Source organism: Exophiala spinifera, assembly GCF_000836115.1.
Source record: "Exophiala spinifera strain CBS 89968 unplaced genomic scaffold supercont1.7, whole genome shotgun sequence".
Taxonomy (NCBI): Eukaryota; Fungi; Ascomycota; class Eurotiomycetes; order Chaetothyriales; family Herpotrichiellaceae; genus Exophiala; species Exophiala spinifera.
The window spans coordinates 994,746-1,008,950 of NW_015622519.1; the positions used below are offsets into that span (position 1 = coordinate 994,746).

Consider the following 14,205-nt stretch of genomic DNA (forward strand, 5'->3'; position numbering starts at 1 on the left):
GGAGGTTACTGGGCCCTCATTGATACGCAGACCATGACAACAACGTGATGGGGTGAAAATCAGATGGTTCCCTGGCCCGTTGAGGACAGGACTGGGACACTTTCTGGTCTTGATGTATGATGGCCATGCGTATGGACCGAAGGCGACGATATATCATTATGTCTGAACCTTGAGGACTGACCTGTGAATACTCTTATATGCATGGCGCGTGCTGGGATCGAACTCGTAGAAGTGAGACAGAAGAATCGGCCGAGACTATTGGGCAATGCTATGTCCATTGGACGTTCTTTGTGCGTGTTCCAATTGCACAAGTTCTCGTTTTCGCCACTCGAGCTCTTCTGAGCGAACCCAGCGGTTGAAAGGACAGACGTGGTTTCCTTTGCCGGTAGGCCGTCACTGTCAGTCGAGGACAGAGCCGTAAGCCGCACATGCCTGTACCTGGGAAGAGCCCAGGGGTGTCGCCTGTACCCCATGTTCTGGCTTGGGGAGGGCGAGTGGGGGTCACCAGGTGCCTGCAAAGAGCCCGGTTAAGCATGATGAGGTGCCTATAAGGGGCCTCTAAGTGCCCGAAAGTGCCCGTGAGATGGTGTTGGTCTTGCTTGCTACAGGGTTTTTGGATATCCCCGTTGCACACAACCACCGATCATCGTCATCATCATACTGTAATTCGTTCGTCGTCCTCTCGGTTTCAGCCAAAACATCCCCCATCCACATTGGCATCCTCTACCTACGTACCATCTGCCTTGGGACTTTTCTCTTCCTCGCTGGCCTGCATCATCTTTAACTTCCGACTCCTTCGTGGACGGAATCAGCCAACTGCTTATTGTTAGCCCCAAGGGAATCTCGCAGTGGCACTCAGCCTCGAAGTAATCCTGTGGCGTTGCATTATTATCATATTACGGCATCCTAGAAAGCGCAACTTGGTGGACCGTGACTGACTGACTGGAACTTGGACCAGAGCGCCGCCACCACCACACCATTCTCCACGACCTACATCCTTTATTGCTCACCAAACACACACACACCAGAATCCTTGGATGCGTGGTATTGTACTTTCCCAGCCGCATTGTGCTCGGTCATCGAATCCTTCACCTCTGATGAGCCTCGCTTTCGCCTCGCCCTGACCCCGCCGCCTTTTTGGTCGTGCGAAAATACGCTCCCCTCCGATCTGCCTTAGTCAACAGATGTGGTGCCAGTCTTGCTACCGGTGCACACGACGTGATCGCATGAACTTTGCCTGCGGTTCCTAAACTCACCCTTCACGAAACTGTCTTTTCCCGAGATCTGCAATCATGGGGGACACAGAAAAAGCCATTGACGACATTTACAAAAAGATCGAGCGAGAAAAGACGCTGATCACAGCCGCGACGCACATGCGACAGTCGACAAACAATGCTGCAGTTCAGGCACGTGTCGATAGTACCATTCGCGACGGGAGAAGAAACATCACTTATCTAGAGGATAAATTGCAAGAGCTGCAACTGCGACAACGGGGGGCATACGATGATGGCGCCCCTCCCCCTCCAGCTCATGGCGGGAACGGCGGCGGCGGTGTTGGCGGTGGCTACCCACCATCTGATGGTCGTGGGCAGCGAGGATATCAAGCAGGTAACGCGCCTACGCCTCCTCCCAAAGATGCCCGAGGATACTTCGCCAACGAAAGAGGGGACTATGGCGATCCAGGCCCAGGTGGTTACAGCCAGGGAAATACTGGCATGATGCCACCGCGAGCCATCTATGGCGATCCCCGACCCTATAACACTCCGATCCCCAAAGCGCGTCCCAATTTCTCAAAGCTAGGTATGCTTAAGTCGTGATTGCTGAACCCCATATTTCTGACAAGATCATCAGACCTGATCAAATATGATACTCCATACCTCGGCCCCAAGATCCAGCTCATGCTATCGCAACTCGAGTTCAAGCTCTCGGTCGAAAAGCAGTACAAAGCTGGCATCGAGAAAATGGTTCGGCTATATCAAGATGAGGGCGATAGGAAGAGCCGATCGGACGCCGAAGGCCGTCGCATCGAAAGCACCCAAAAGATCCAGTTGTTAAAACAAGCCCTGAAAAGATACATGGATCTTCATGTCGACATCGAGACTTCTGATGCTGCTGATGGTAAGCATTCCAGCCCAGATTTGACCTTTTTTCTTTCTGGCTGACCGGACGTCAGATGACAGTCTGAACGCACCAAACATGCGGAAACCATTAACTGGTCATCTGGAGATGCGCATTCACGCGATCAAAGATGTCGATCACGCGGCATCCTCTCGATTCTCCAGAGGTCCCGAGACTTTTGTGATCATGAAGGTGGAGGATAACATTCGCGCAAAAACTCGAGCCACCCGAACAGACAAATGGACTGAAGAGATTCACAATGTCGACATCGACAAAGCAAACGAGATCGAATTGACCGTCTATGACAAAGCAGGTGACCGCCCAACCCCGATTGGATTCCTCTGGATTCGCATTTCGGATATTGCTGAAGAAATGCGGCGGAAGAAGATGGAAACGGAATTTCAGCAGAATGGATGGGTGTCTGCGGACAAGATGGCCAACGGTGGCAGTCCGGGAAAGCCTGGCACTGAGTTTCAACAGCAGCAGCCCCAACAATCACAGGGCACCCCATTCATGCCGCCAGGTAATGCTGCTGGTGCTGGATCTGCCGCCGGCTTTGCTCAAAATCCTCAGCAGGCTCAGCCTGTAATGATCGACTCCTGGTTCTCCTTGGAACCTGCAGGTCGTATCCATCTCACCATGAGTTTCCAGAAGCAGACAGGCGCTCGACGTCCGTTCGACATTGGTCTGAATCGTCAAGGTGCTGTCCGTCAGAAGAAGGAAGTCGTCCACGAAAAACAGGGCCACAAGTTCGTCAAGCAACAGTTTTACAATGTTATGCGATGTGCACTGTGCGGCGACTTCCTGAAGTACTCGGCCGGCATGCAATGTGCTGACTGCAAGTATACCTGTCACACCAAATGCTATCCAAAGGTTGTCACCAAGTGTATCAGCAAGGCGAACTATGAGACCGATCCGGACGAGGAGAAAATCAATCACCGTATACCCCATCGCTTCGACAATTTCTCGAATATCGGAGCCAACTGGTGCTGTCATTGCGGTTATTTACTTCCGTTGGGCAGACGAAACGCAAAGAAGTGTTCTGAATGTGGCCTCACATGTCATGCGCAATGCCAACATCTCGTACCGGATTTCTGCGGCATGTCGATGATCGTTGCCAACGAGATTCTGGAAACCATTCAGCGGACAAAGCACCACAACAAGTCTTCCTCGGTCAGCTCTGGCATGAGCAGCAGGACTTTGAGACCGAACTCTGGAAGGCCCGGCCCTCAATCACCAACTCAGAGCTATGTCTCTGACGGAAGTACATTGACACAGTCTGTATCCAACCAATCCTATGATCAACATCCAGAGCCTCCTAAGCCCTCTGCGGCGGCGGCTGCTGCCGCCCAGAATCTGATGTACAACCAGCCTCCACGTCCGCAATCTCCACAGCAACAGAGACCATTGCAACAGAGAGCCGTCTCGACGGCTGCTGTCCAGGCTGCAGCTGCAGCGACCAGCCGGCCATCCTCACAGAACTACAACCAAGGCTTCAGCGATTACAGTCCTCAAAAGGTCGCGTCCGACCGGTATGCAAACGCACGTCCACCGGTCCCAGAAGTGCAGCCTCCCCACGCATCTTATGATCCTCGTGCATATCAGCAGTATGACCGGCAACCGGTCCAGCAGCAAATGATGCAACACCAACAACCTCAGCAAGCCGTAGTACCGCAGCAGAGGCCGCCACCTCCTCCACAGACTCAACAAAGTTACTCTCCTGCTCCGATCAAGCCGGCGCCTCAACACCAACAGCAGCAAGTTGCGACGCCTCCGTCGGGACGAGGCTCCGGGCCACGGATTGGTCTCGACCATTTCAACTTCCTCGCAGTGCTGGGCAAAGGTAACTTTGGTAAGGTCATGCTTGCCGAGGCGAAAAGCTCCAAGAAGCTGTACGCAATCAAGGTTCTCAAAAAGGAGTTCATTATTGAGAACGACGAAGTTGAATCGACCAAATCTGAAAAGCGAGTGTTCTTGATCGCCAACAAGGAGAGGCATCCCTTCTTGCTTAGTCTGCATGCGTGTTTTCAGACCGAGACTAGGGTCTATTTTGTTATGGAGTACATCTCGGGCGGTGATTTGATGTTGCACATCCAACGCGGCCAATTCGGTCTAAAGCGAGCTCAGTTCTACGCCGCCGAAGTGTGCTTGGCTTTGAAATATTTCCACGAGAATGGTGTCATCTATCGGGATCTTAAACTGGACAACATCATGCTGACCTTGGATGGTCACATCAAGGTTGCCGACTATGGTCTGTGCAAAGAAGAGATGTGGTACGGATCGACCACGTCAACATTCTGTGGTACGCCTGAATTCATGGCCCCTGAGATTCTTCTGGACAAGAAGTACGGACGAGCGGTCGATTGGTGGGCGTTTGGTGTTCTTATCTATCAGATGCTCCTTCAGCAGTCACCCTTCAGAGGTGAGGACGAGGACGAGATTTATGACGCTATCCTTGCCGACGAACCCTTGTACCCTATTCATATGCCGCGCGACAGTGTCTCGATTCTTCAAAAACTCCTGACGAGGGAGCCAGAACTGCGTTTGGGTAGTGGGCCTGGGGACGCTCAGGAAGTTATGAGCCATGCCTTCTTCAAAGGCATAAACTGGGACGACATTTATCACAAGAGAGTACCAACCCCTTTCAAGCCCACCGTTAAGAACGAAAAAGATACCAGCAACTTTGACCAGGAGTTCACAAGTGTAACCCCCGTTTTGACTCCGGTGCAGAGTGGTAAGTGGAGAATCCAGAGGAATAATGTCTTCAAAACACTAACCTGTATTGCAGTCCTCTCTCCTGCGCACCAAGAAGAGTTCAGAGGCTTTTCGTATACAGCAGATTTCATCTAGGAGGAGAATCAGCGTGACGAGGCAACATCGAGAACGGCCTTCGTACCAAGCCTCGATGGAACGTATGCTTGGAGTGACTCTTATAGCGACGGTCCCACTTCGGATACCACGGTCGATCGCAATGGTATTTCTGAGGCATTGGCAAACAACAGCGATTCCACTGGATCATTGGAATACTTTGATGCCGAGTGGGAAATTGTCGGTAGAGCTGAAGACGGCAACAGGTCCGATCATGAGATATGAGTGAAGACAAAGATCCTGATCTCTTCAAGACAAGGTCGGTGTAAATCACCAAAATCGGCAGGAAGCATGGCGTCCGAACCTTTGCACACGGGGGGTGTATGTGCCTTATAGTGTTGCTTTGGGGAAGGTGGCAGCCACTGACCGGACGACAACGAGCGGATGCGATGCACACAGGAGAAACCCCGGGACTAGTATTTTTCTTGGGCCGTATGGTATGTATTTGAGATGATATGTTGCATATTCCAGGGGACGGTTGGGAAGCTTTTCGTAAAGTCACGCTTAGGGATATTTTGGATGACTGGGATGGGGACGAAGTCAGGTCATACGAAGAGAAAACAAGCAACGTAGAAAAAAGCTTCCAGCCAGCGACGTTGTCAACGATGGGGATTGAAGAGGTAGGAGGGAGAGAGATGGAGAGAGTGTGTGTATGTGTGTGTCTCGAGCGTATTTCTGAGGCGTAAGAGATCTCGGAGAGTGTTGCAGTAATATTGATTTGATTCTATGGCGTAATAAGGAATTGTCCAGGATTTTGTTCTTCTGATGCCCCAGCATAGACTATCTTCTACTTAGGAGGGGTATATATGTAGGGGGTACGAGAGAAGGGGGGTGTGGTGTGTGGTTCAGATGTATTCGTATATATTTGCGAGGTTGGGTTGGGTTGCATCAAGACCAAGGACGAGCTCTCTTGGGCAAATACTGCGTGAGTGAGGTACCTAGCTGGATACGTACCTAGAAACCTAATAGACAAGACAGACAGACAGACAAGAACCTGGGTACCTAGCTAGATACATCGATACCTGGTATCTGGGGTGTCATCATGCGTCACGCCCACCTACTAGCCATGCTCTGTCCTTACAAGCCCTCAGGTATTGTCCCAGGATCGCGAAGGGGGCCCCTCGTAGGGCAGTAGGCAGCGGTGCCTGGAACCATTCTATCTCTCGCTCTCCCCCCTCCGCTCTCCCTCACACACACACACCCTCTCACTCTCTCCTTGATTTTTTTTTTCGAAGTTCACTCCTCGTGTGTCAACGATCCTATCGCTCCGACAGAGGAAAGAAAAGAGTAGATACGAAGGCACGAAGACGAGAGCTACCGCGGTATCCTCCTCCCGGGCAGGACATTGCAACTTGGGATTTTCTCGTCACCTCCCAACATCGAGCCGGTGAAAAATGGTTCGTCGATGGGCGGTGATTTGTGGCCAGGGTCTCTCTGAACAGGCGGGTCATCTACTTGGACGGATGAAGGTGGATTGCACTCCATGGTCTGAGCGTGTGAGAGACTTATGCGTCTCTGGACATATCTCGTTGAAACTGAAGCTCGGTGCAGTGCCGCCAGGAGAGTGAGTGAGTGAGTGAGTGAGTGAGTGAGCACGGCCAGGACTGATTGATTTGGAGGATGTGCCGGGGTCAGAGAGACACCGCCATCTGCCGTGTTATCGCTCGCATATCGGTGGCGATCATGGGTGTACATCACAAGTGAAACGTATGAGGAAGGGTATTTTGGTCAAGTCCACGACGTATACCTCCCATGGCCGTGAAACAATGGATTTTGGTTTCTTCGGGACTGGCAACTGAACTCGGTTGAATGACCAGCAGATCAACCAAAGAGCCGAGAGTTGTCCAGAGCCGAAACCTTCCTCTTCATCCCTGGCTTGATTCCTAGACTCTTCTTCTTGATGGCGAGTTCCTCCGCACCTCCTTTCCTGCTTGCGTACCTTCCGGCTCTCTTCAGCCTCGTCTCGGCGCGTAGCTGGTTGGGGCTGACGAATTGCTTGTTCTCAAAGATGACGGGCCCGCCGAAACTTCCTTCCAGTATGACCACGGGCGTAAGGACGAAGCGGGGTCCGATCTCGACCAAGGAAACGTCTGCGCCTGCGCCTTTGCCGTGCTGTTCTGTGGGGTTTGCCTTGTCCGGTTCGGCTTCACGGATTTCGTAGATTCGGACCCAGATCTTGCCATCGAGGCCGTAGATGCCGATGATGCGATCGACGAACGGCTTCATGCCCCTGACGCCCTTTGGAGGCACGCAGAATACGCCTCGTAGCATCTCCCGGATCAAGGATCGGTGTTCCTGGCCCGCAATTTGTTCGTCGAAACTCTTGTCGAAAACCACCAGGCCTCTTCCCCCTTTCAGGCAGTTGCCTCCGAACCCGAGCTCCGCCATGGTGTGTACGTTCGTCACGCTGAATTTGATCGTGGGCCCGTTGGGAGCCCGCGCCAGCCACAAGTACAAATCTTGCCCGTGTTTCCGCGCCTCCAGGAAGAAGACGTAGTTGCAGGAATGGAGGTCGGCTAGACCGTTGAGGGCCGAGTTGTAGTTGTTGGACGATTTTGTGTCGAGTTTGGTGTCCTTGTAGGTATGTGGGAGGAGAGAATGTAAGTCGCTAAGAAGGTGACGGTGTCTATGATGATTCAGTCAGTCTTCGTAGGGGGAGGGTGCGTGCACTCTCAGACAGAGAAATCTCCTTACCGATACGAGACTCCTCGAGATGTGAGCATCAGAATGCGATTTCTGACCTCGGCTGGTACAGAAGAGAGACCATTGCGTTTTTCCTTTTGCTTCGAACTCGCTTGTTCATTTCCGTCCGATTCTGCTTCTACGGTGTTGCTGCTTTGTTCAGACGACACTGATTCGGAGTCCGAGTCGGACTCTGAGAGATGGCCAGAGCGCATGGCTGATTTGTATGCGGATGCCATGGTTGCTGGGTTCTGTAGGGGTTATTGTCCAAGTAATTCGCAAGTCTTCGTCAAGAAAGTATCTCTGCGCATAAGAATCCCTACACATTTGGTTCCCCAAGAAATTTTGCGATGTGAGTCGGAGTTCTAGCGAAGATTATCCGGCCGAATATCTGATTACTAATTTCTTAGGTAACGGTTCTCCTTCCGTGTCTAAGCGAGCCCTTTGTTTACCTTCTGGAACAGAGTCAAAGTACACAATACCAGCCTCGCGTATCTCAAGCACAAACGTCAAAATACATCCGCTCAGCAACCAAGACGCCGGTGAGGATTGACGCGCGATGGCGACCGGCAAGAAGAGCTATCCAAGAGCGACTTTACGCAAAATTGTCAAGGCGCACTCGAGGAAGAATGTTAGCAGGGGAGTGGATTCGCTGGTGTATTTGAACTACGTCTTGTTTATTGAAGAGTATGAGTTGATTGATGTTGCATCATCATAAAATACGAGTACTGAAATTGTTAGGTTAATGCAAAACGCGACTCGGAAAGCCCGCAACGACGGAGAAAAGCATATTGCAGCCAAAGACATCAGAAAGGTCACCATGGTGTGTTTACATTCCGTGCAATGGGGAACTTTTGCCAAATTGACGATTGTCTAGACTACCTTGCGGCGATTCAAGGGTTGAAGCTGCATAGGGGCCTCAAGCTCTTCGCCTACCTTTGATTAGAGAATGGCCACCGAGGCCAGCAGACAGAAGATGCGGCCGAGGAGACACTGTCGAATGAACCTTGCAGCATCCTCCCGATGGAACAGACAGCAAGTCAGACCACACAGCGACAGCAGCTGATTATTGGATCTTTGACTGTCGCACCGGCTTGGGGAACCAATCCCAGTGGCAGACAACATCAAGTCCGCTGTCTGGTGTCTTCGACTGCACTTTGCACGATTACCACAATTACAGTGATGCTGAAGCTAGTAGCGTCCTATGATACATATGCTGATGTCAGGAATCAACCAGGCTGCAGGTCGTCCAGATGTCCTTTTCCCTGAGTGAGAAGATGACAGGGTTTAACATAGACGGTAGAGACGTTTGGCGTCTAAGAGAACGCCGCAGTCAAGCTCTCACCACAAAAATGTCCTTGATGATGTATGTAACGCGCTCGGATAGATTTGTATGTAGCCATGTGGTCCAAGACTTGTCGAGCTCTGAAGCATTCAGCCTTGTGTTGACGAAAGATGCTTCTAGATCAAAATTCGGAGACGAACAAGGCTGAAGCTTGGCAGAACCTCATGGCGGTCGTACAACTATTTCCTGACAAAACACACGCGACCAGTTCTCACGACTCATAGACTCAATTACCTCTCACTTTAGCAACATCCAAAGCTGCAAAGCTGCTCATCACAGCCTCCGTTTCAGATACTCAAAAGACCAAATCCGCGTTGACGACCGGCCGTTACAAACCAGTCCTGCTACTCCAATTGTGTTCTGCGTTTCAATCCGATCGAAACAGCCTCAACTCACACCTCCAAAATGTCTTCTACCGCCCCCGCTCCAGTCGATAGCAAGTCTGCGAAGAAACGCAAGGCGAAGGTTGAGAAGCCGACTTCTGAGAGTGACGCACCTGCACCCTCGGTGGACGCAACCACTACCGAGGCGCAGCCTACTACCAACGGTGTCGATTCTCATGGTGACAGCAACTTCGTCAAAGATCTCCAGAGGTAAAAATATCCGGCCTGGAGGATGGTTTGAGACTGATTTGGGCACAGAAACATCCGCAACATCCACAAGAAACTCGCCGCTTCGCACAAAGCAGACGCCGTCATCGCAGAGAATCCTAATGTGTCACTCGATGACCTTGTGGCACAGAAGAAGCTCAACGCAGACCAGAAGGCCCAAATCCTCAAGAAGCCCGCCCTCCAAGCTCAAGTTGCACAACTCGAAGAACAACTGCAATCATTCAGAAGCTTCGCCCAGGACATTGAGGAGAAGTTTGCGAAGGAGAAGTCTGCACTGATCGAGTCACACGAGGCCGAGATTGCTAGCATCAAGCAGAAGGTCCTTCACGAGGCCGAAGAGGCCAAGTCAAAGGCGATCGAGGATGGCCTACGAGTCGTTACACATTTCCTTCACACTGCTGCCTCCAAGCGTCAGTCTGAAGATGCCGACTCTGAAGAAGGTCGAGCCTTCGAGGGCGCCTTGTTACTTGTGTATCAAGGAAACGAGACGTCCCTGATGACGCTCAAGAACTTGATCTACGGCACTGAAGACAAGGTTCTGGACGTCCAAGGGGAGGCTCTCGACTTCACATTTGCACAGGTCAAGCAGTCTGCTCTTCAGGAAGCCCAAGATTTAGTGCAGCCGACGCCCCAGGAGGTCGAGGCTGTCGAAGCATCTGCTGAGGAGGTTCAAGTTGACCTGACTGTGGCGAATGCCAGTCTCACCGAGCTCGGAGACACCGCCGCCGTTCCAGTTGCTGCCAATGACGCTGCCAAACCTCAAATTGTGCCAGTGGCCGAGCAAGCTACCACTGGTGACGACGCAGCTAATGCGGTGGCCGAATCTTCATGGGATCCTCAGGCTTCACAGATCACCGACACCAGCGCCACGAACGACGAATGGGTGCAGGTGCCACGTGACCCCGCCGAAACGGAAACCGGTGTAGCTGCGACTCCGGCCGCCGTGCACGGATCCAATAGCTGGGCTGAGGAGGTTGGTGCAGCAGCTGCGGTCGAGGAGAAGGCCAGTGCTGACAACGACGGGTTCGAGCAAGTTCGTCGCGAACGAGGTCGTGGTCGAGGTGCGCGAGGAAACCGCGGAGAGTTCAGAGGTCGTGGAAGAGGTGGCAACCGTGGAGATGGCTATCGCGGTGGTCGCGGCGGACAGAACAAAGGCCGAGGTGGTCAACGTGGTGGTGGTGGTCAAAGCTAGAAGGCTACCGCAAAGAGTCGGAGCAGATGGCGGCACGGCTCTCGCAAAGGAAAGATCTTCTTTTCTAATGCTTGGGTGATGGCGGCCACTACCTTCGCTTCACTTCGACCTGGGACGGAATTGTAACAGGAAAACTTGCTTTCTTGTTTCTTGGTTCTTCTGCATTGCATCAGGTCCACGGATTTGCTTTCTTTTTTCCCTTCAAAAAACAAAAGCGAGCAAGCAAGGCAAGCGAAAAGGAAAATCATTTATTTTCTTTCGGAACGAAGCAGGAAAAGTCGACATCACCATGGATTTTTTCTTCTGGAGCGAATGCAAGTTGTACAACAACTTACGGAAAAGGAGTTGACAAGCATGTCTCAATTGCAATCGGACAGTGTAATTTACGGACTTGCATGACAGGCGAGCGAAAAAAAGAAAACTAAAATGACATGAAGGCTCCTCCTGGACATGAAGATGATGGGCACTACTACTACTGTTCTGATAGCGAATCTCACATCTCACGTCTCGCGGAAGATGGAGAGAGTGAGAGTAAGTGACAGGTAATATTCAAAAATGAGAATACCAGTTGGCTATCAGGCATGCATTGACTATTTGAATGTGACCTAGAGGGTGGTCACCGAAGAGATTCGTGTTGTTTCGCGAAGATTTTGGGTTGACTTCATAGTCCCATTTCTACTCCTTTTCCATGTTTTGGCCTCGTCGCTAGCGGCGCAGACTGTTATACTGACTATGCTGGTCGGGTCTTGCCAAGGATCTCAGCAGGTCGTGGGAGGTAGGTACCTGAAGGTACGTCAGTCGGTCCCCGGTCACTCACTACCCCGGGTACTCTTTTCTCATTCCAGATCGTGAGCCAAGTCCTGCACTCTGACCATACCGCTGGCCCATCCCACGGCCGCCATCCCCGCGCAAGACTCGTTGGGGTTCCACTCCAGCACGGTGACGGCTTGCTCTTCCTCAAAGATGGTCTCTGCCGCCCAGGTGTCCTTGCTGGGCCCCTTTTTCTTCGTGTCGGGGACATACGCCAGATTGATCCTCTCCGGCTTGAAGCCCTCGTGAAAGCGCGACACGCCCGGTCTGACGTCGTGGCCGTGGAAGAGGTCAATCTCCTGCTCTGGTTTGTCCCGGGTGGCGTGCTGCCGGGCGTCGGCGTCGGCGGCGGCGGTTCGTGACTGTCGTTGTCGGTGGTGGAGGTGGTGGGTTTCGACGTCGGTGTCGTCGTCGTCGTCGTCGTCTCGTCGCCCGGTCTCCGCCGGCCGCCAGTCGTATTCACACAGCTTCTGCAGAAATGCCATCACCCGTTTCCCCGGCTCGGTGCGCCGGTACGGGAGGATCTTGCGCAGGTAGTTGGTCGCGTGGACCTGGCCTTTTGCGTTGCCCACCAAGATGCACGGGTGGTGCGGCGAGCCGGACAGCGCGGTCGCGGTGCCGCTGTGGTCCGGCAGCTTCGCGAGGCGGAGGCTCGAGTGGAACTGCCGGACGTGGTGGCACGCGAGGAACGCCGCCGAATGCGTGTCCATGCGCGTGCTGCCGACGCGGTCGAGGCCCGTGATGAAGCTGCGCGTGAAGGGCGCGAAGTAGATGTCGCGGCTCGGGAAGCAGGCCCGCGTGACTGTGACCTTGTCCTGGGTCGGGCTGCGGAGGTCGGTGAGAGCCATGTCGCCTGCTGACGAAGCCGTGGCGATGAAGGGCGTGAGGTGGACGGGAGAGGCGGCGCTCAGGGACGTGATGTAGGTGGAGTGGATTTGGGGGCTGGTGTAGCTGCGTGGGGGGTCGAGGCCAGTCGGGTCGGAGAGGTCGAAGAGGTGGACGGTGCCGTCTGCCGCGCCGATGACGAGGTCTGTCGAAGTCGCGAACGTGAGCGTGGTGAAGACTGTGCCTCCTGGCGGAGAGAAGGTCAACCCTGAGCGCTCGGCTTTCAGAGTGATGGGCGTGGGTAACTGTGATGGAATTGCGAGGACGTGTACGCTGCCATCAGTGCAAAGAATGGCCAGGATTCCGATGAAGGCTGCTCCTGTAGAGAACGTGGATGGAGGATTTTGTGTCGATGGACACCATTTCATGGCTCGAATGTTGCCGTACTCGGTGCCTATGACGGTACAGAGCTTCGGTTTGAGGTTCATCGCAATGGTTCGTAGGCCCGGGGCTGAAGTGGGCTTGGTAGGGAATGCCCAGATCTGAATCGAGGACGGGTATGGCGGCGACGGATGGAATGCTGGTCGCATGTTCTCGTTCCCTCCGGCAAGCTGTCTCTGGTGCGACGTGCATCTCGTGGCAACGGCCAAGTACTGAGCGTCTTGCTGTTGAGGAGCCCATGCCAGACAGTTGATTTTCTCGCCAGCATTGACAAGCCAGCCTTCGTGGTAACGTTGACTCGTCTGGGATGTCTGGTCTCGTCCAGCATCACTGACCTTTGGCCATGCCCAACCGAAATCCATGGGGAGATTGTAGTCCAAGGTATATAGCTGCTGACGGCCAAATGGGCCAAGGACAACAGAATGAGAAGGCTTATGACGGTGAAGATATCGCTCGTAAAGTTCGTCGGGTTCAATTGGCTTTAGGAGCTGCTGATTCAGTATCAGGTCAACGACGGACTCGGGTAGTCTCGGTGGATGGAGGTGTTGCTTTGGTTCCTTGGATGGATCGGACTGCTTGTCTCGCCTAGCTTGATCGGCTCGTTGAAATGTAACGGACAGGGTCTTACGACTCGGGAGCGTCACGTCGCGTCCTAATAACCAGGTGTCCCGAGCTGCAAGGACTTCTTCCAAGTCGTCTAACTCGGGTCCAAAAATATGGCGGTACACCAGGCCCTTTGCGCCCTTGGGTTCGAGGCGTGCAAGACCACGAGAATGGGTTGGTGTAGTGGTGCTGGCGCCTACTCCTCCCCTCCCGTCCCTCGTGCCAGATCGGCCACGGTTCGTTTGAAGACGCGGAGTTTCCATTGTCTGGTCGTCAGAGGCAAGGCTCATGTTATCTTCGTCTTCATTTGGGTCTTGAACATCGGAGAATTGGGACCGAACGTCAGACGCACTGGAAGCGCCTTCATCCTCCTCGAACGAGCCTTCATCATCTTGTTCCACGATTTCCGCGTTCTCGGACCCTTGGTCATCGTCTGGACTCGACCCTGATGACTCTGAAGAGGCGCGGAGAATGCGAAGAGTGTCCTTGTCCCACCCATCATTAGCATATCTTGGATTCACCTTGCGTTCACGACCTGATCGTCGCGTTCTGGCCGACATGGTGCCGCTTGTTGTCCTCAGACAGTGGCCGAAGAATCTTGCAGTTCTGGAGGATGAGAAAGCATCACCAGCACCTACCACAGTGCTCGGAATTGGACGTTTCTGTTGGGTAGTCGACCAGTACGTGTTCTGTGCATGATCACAAGTAGG

General features: G+C 53.1%; 5 protein-coding genes across 5 annotated transcripts; 3 read left to right on the forward strand and 2 right to left on the reverse strand.

The window, feature by feature from the left end:
- Nucleotides 1-1,292: 1,292 nt before the first annotated feature.
- On the forward strand, nt 1,293-4,968 carry PV08_09341 (uncharacterized protein; the record flags this gene model as incomplete). Its single annotated transcript, XM_016383660.1, has 4 exons — nt 1,293-1,800; nt 1,852-2,118; nt 2,174-4,852; nt 4,907-4,968. 4 exons carry the CDS (start codon nt 1,293-1,295, stop codon nt 4,966-4,968), a joined length of 3,516 nt encoding a protein of 1,171 aa, XP_016232283.1.
- Nucleotides 4,969-6,807: 1,839 nt separating this feature from the next.
- On the reverse strand, nt 6,808-7,907 carry PV08_09342 (uncharacterized protein; the record flags this gene model as incomplete). Its single annotated transcript, XM_016383661.1, has 2 exons — nt 6,808-7,612; nt 7,681-7,907. 2 exons carry the CDS (start codon nt 7,905-7,907, stop codon nt 6,808-6,810), a joined length of 1,032 nt encoding a protein of 343 aa, XP_016232284.1.
- A 320-nt stretch (nt 7,908-8,227) lies between these two features.
- On the forward strand, nt 8,228-8,545 carry PV08_09343 (uncharacterized protein; the record flags this gene model as incomplete). The annotated part of the gene is made up of 2 exons (XM_016383662.1): nt 8,228-8,355; nt 8,410-8,545. The coding sequence occupies 2 exons, from the start codon at nt 8,228-8,230 to the stop codon at nt 8,543-8,545; spliced, it is 264 nt and encodes an 87-aa protein (XP_016232285.1).
- An 873-nt stretch (nt 8,546-9,418) lies between these two features.
- PV08_09344 (uncharacterized protein) lies at nt 9,419-10,816 on the forward strand (the record flags this gene model as incomplete). Its single annotated transcript, XM_016383663.1, has 2 exons — nt 9,419-9,606; nt 9,655-10,816. The coding sequence occupies 2 exons, from the start codon at nt 9,419-9,421 to the stop codon at nt 10,814-10,816; spliced, it is 1,350 nt and encodes a 449-aa protein (XP_016232286.1).
- An 836-nt stretch (nt 10,817-11,652) lies between these two features.
- PV08_09345 (uncharacterized protein) lies at nt 11,653-14,055 on the reverse strand (the record flags this gene model as incomplete). The annotated part of the gene is made up of 1 exon (XM_016383664.1): nt 11,653-14,055. The coding sequence occupies one exon, from the start codon at nt 14,053-14,055 to the stop codon at nt 11,653-11,655; it is 2,403 nt and encodes an 800-aa protein (XP_016232287.1).
- Nucleotides 14,056-14,205: the final 150 nt, after the last annotated feature.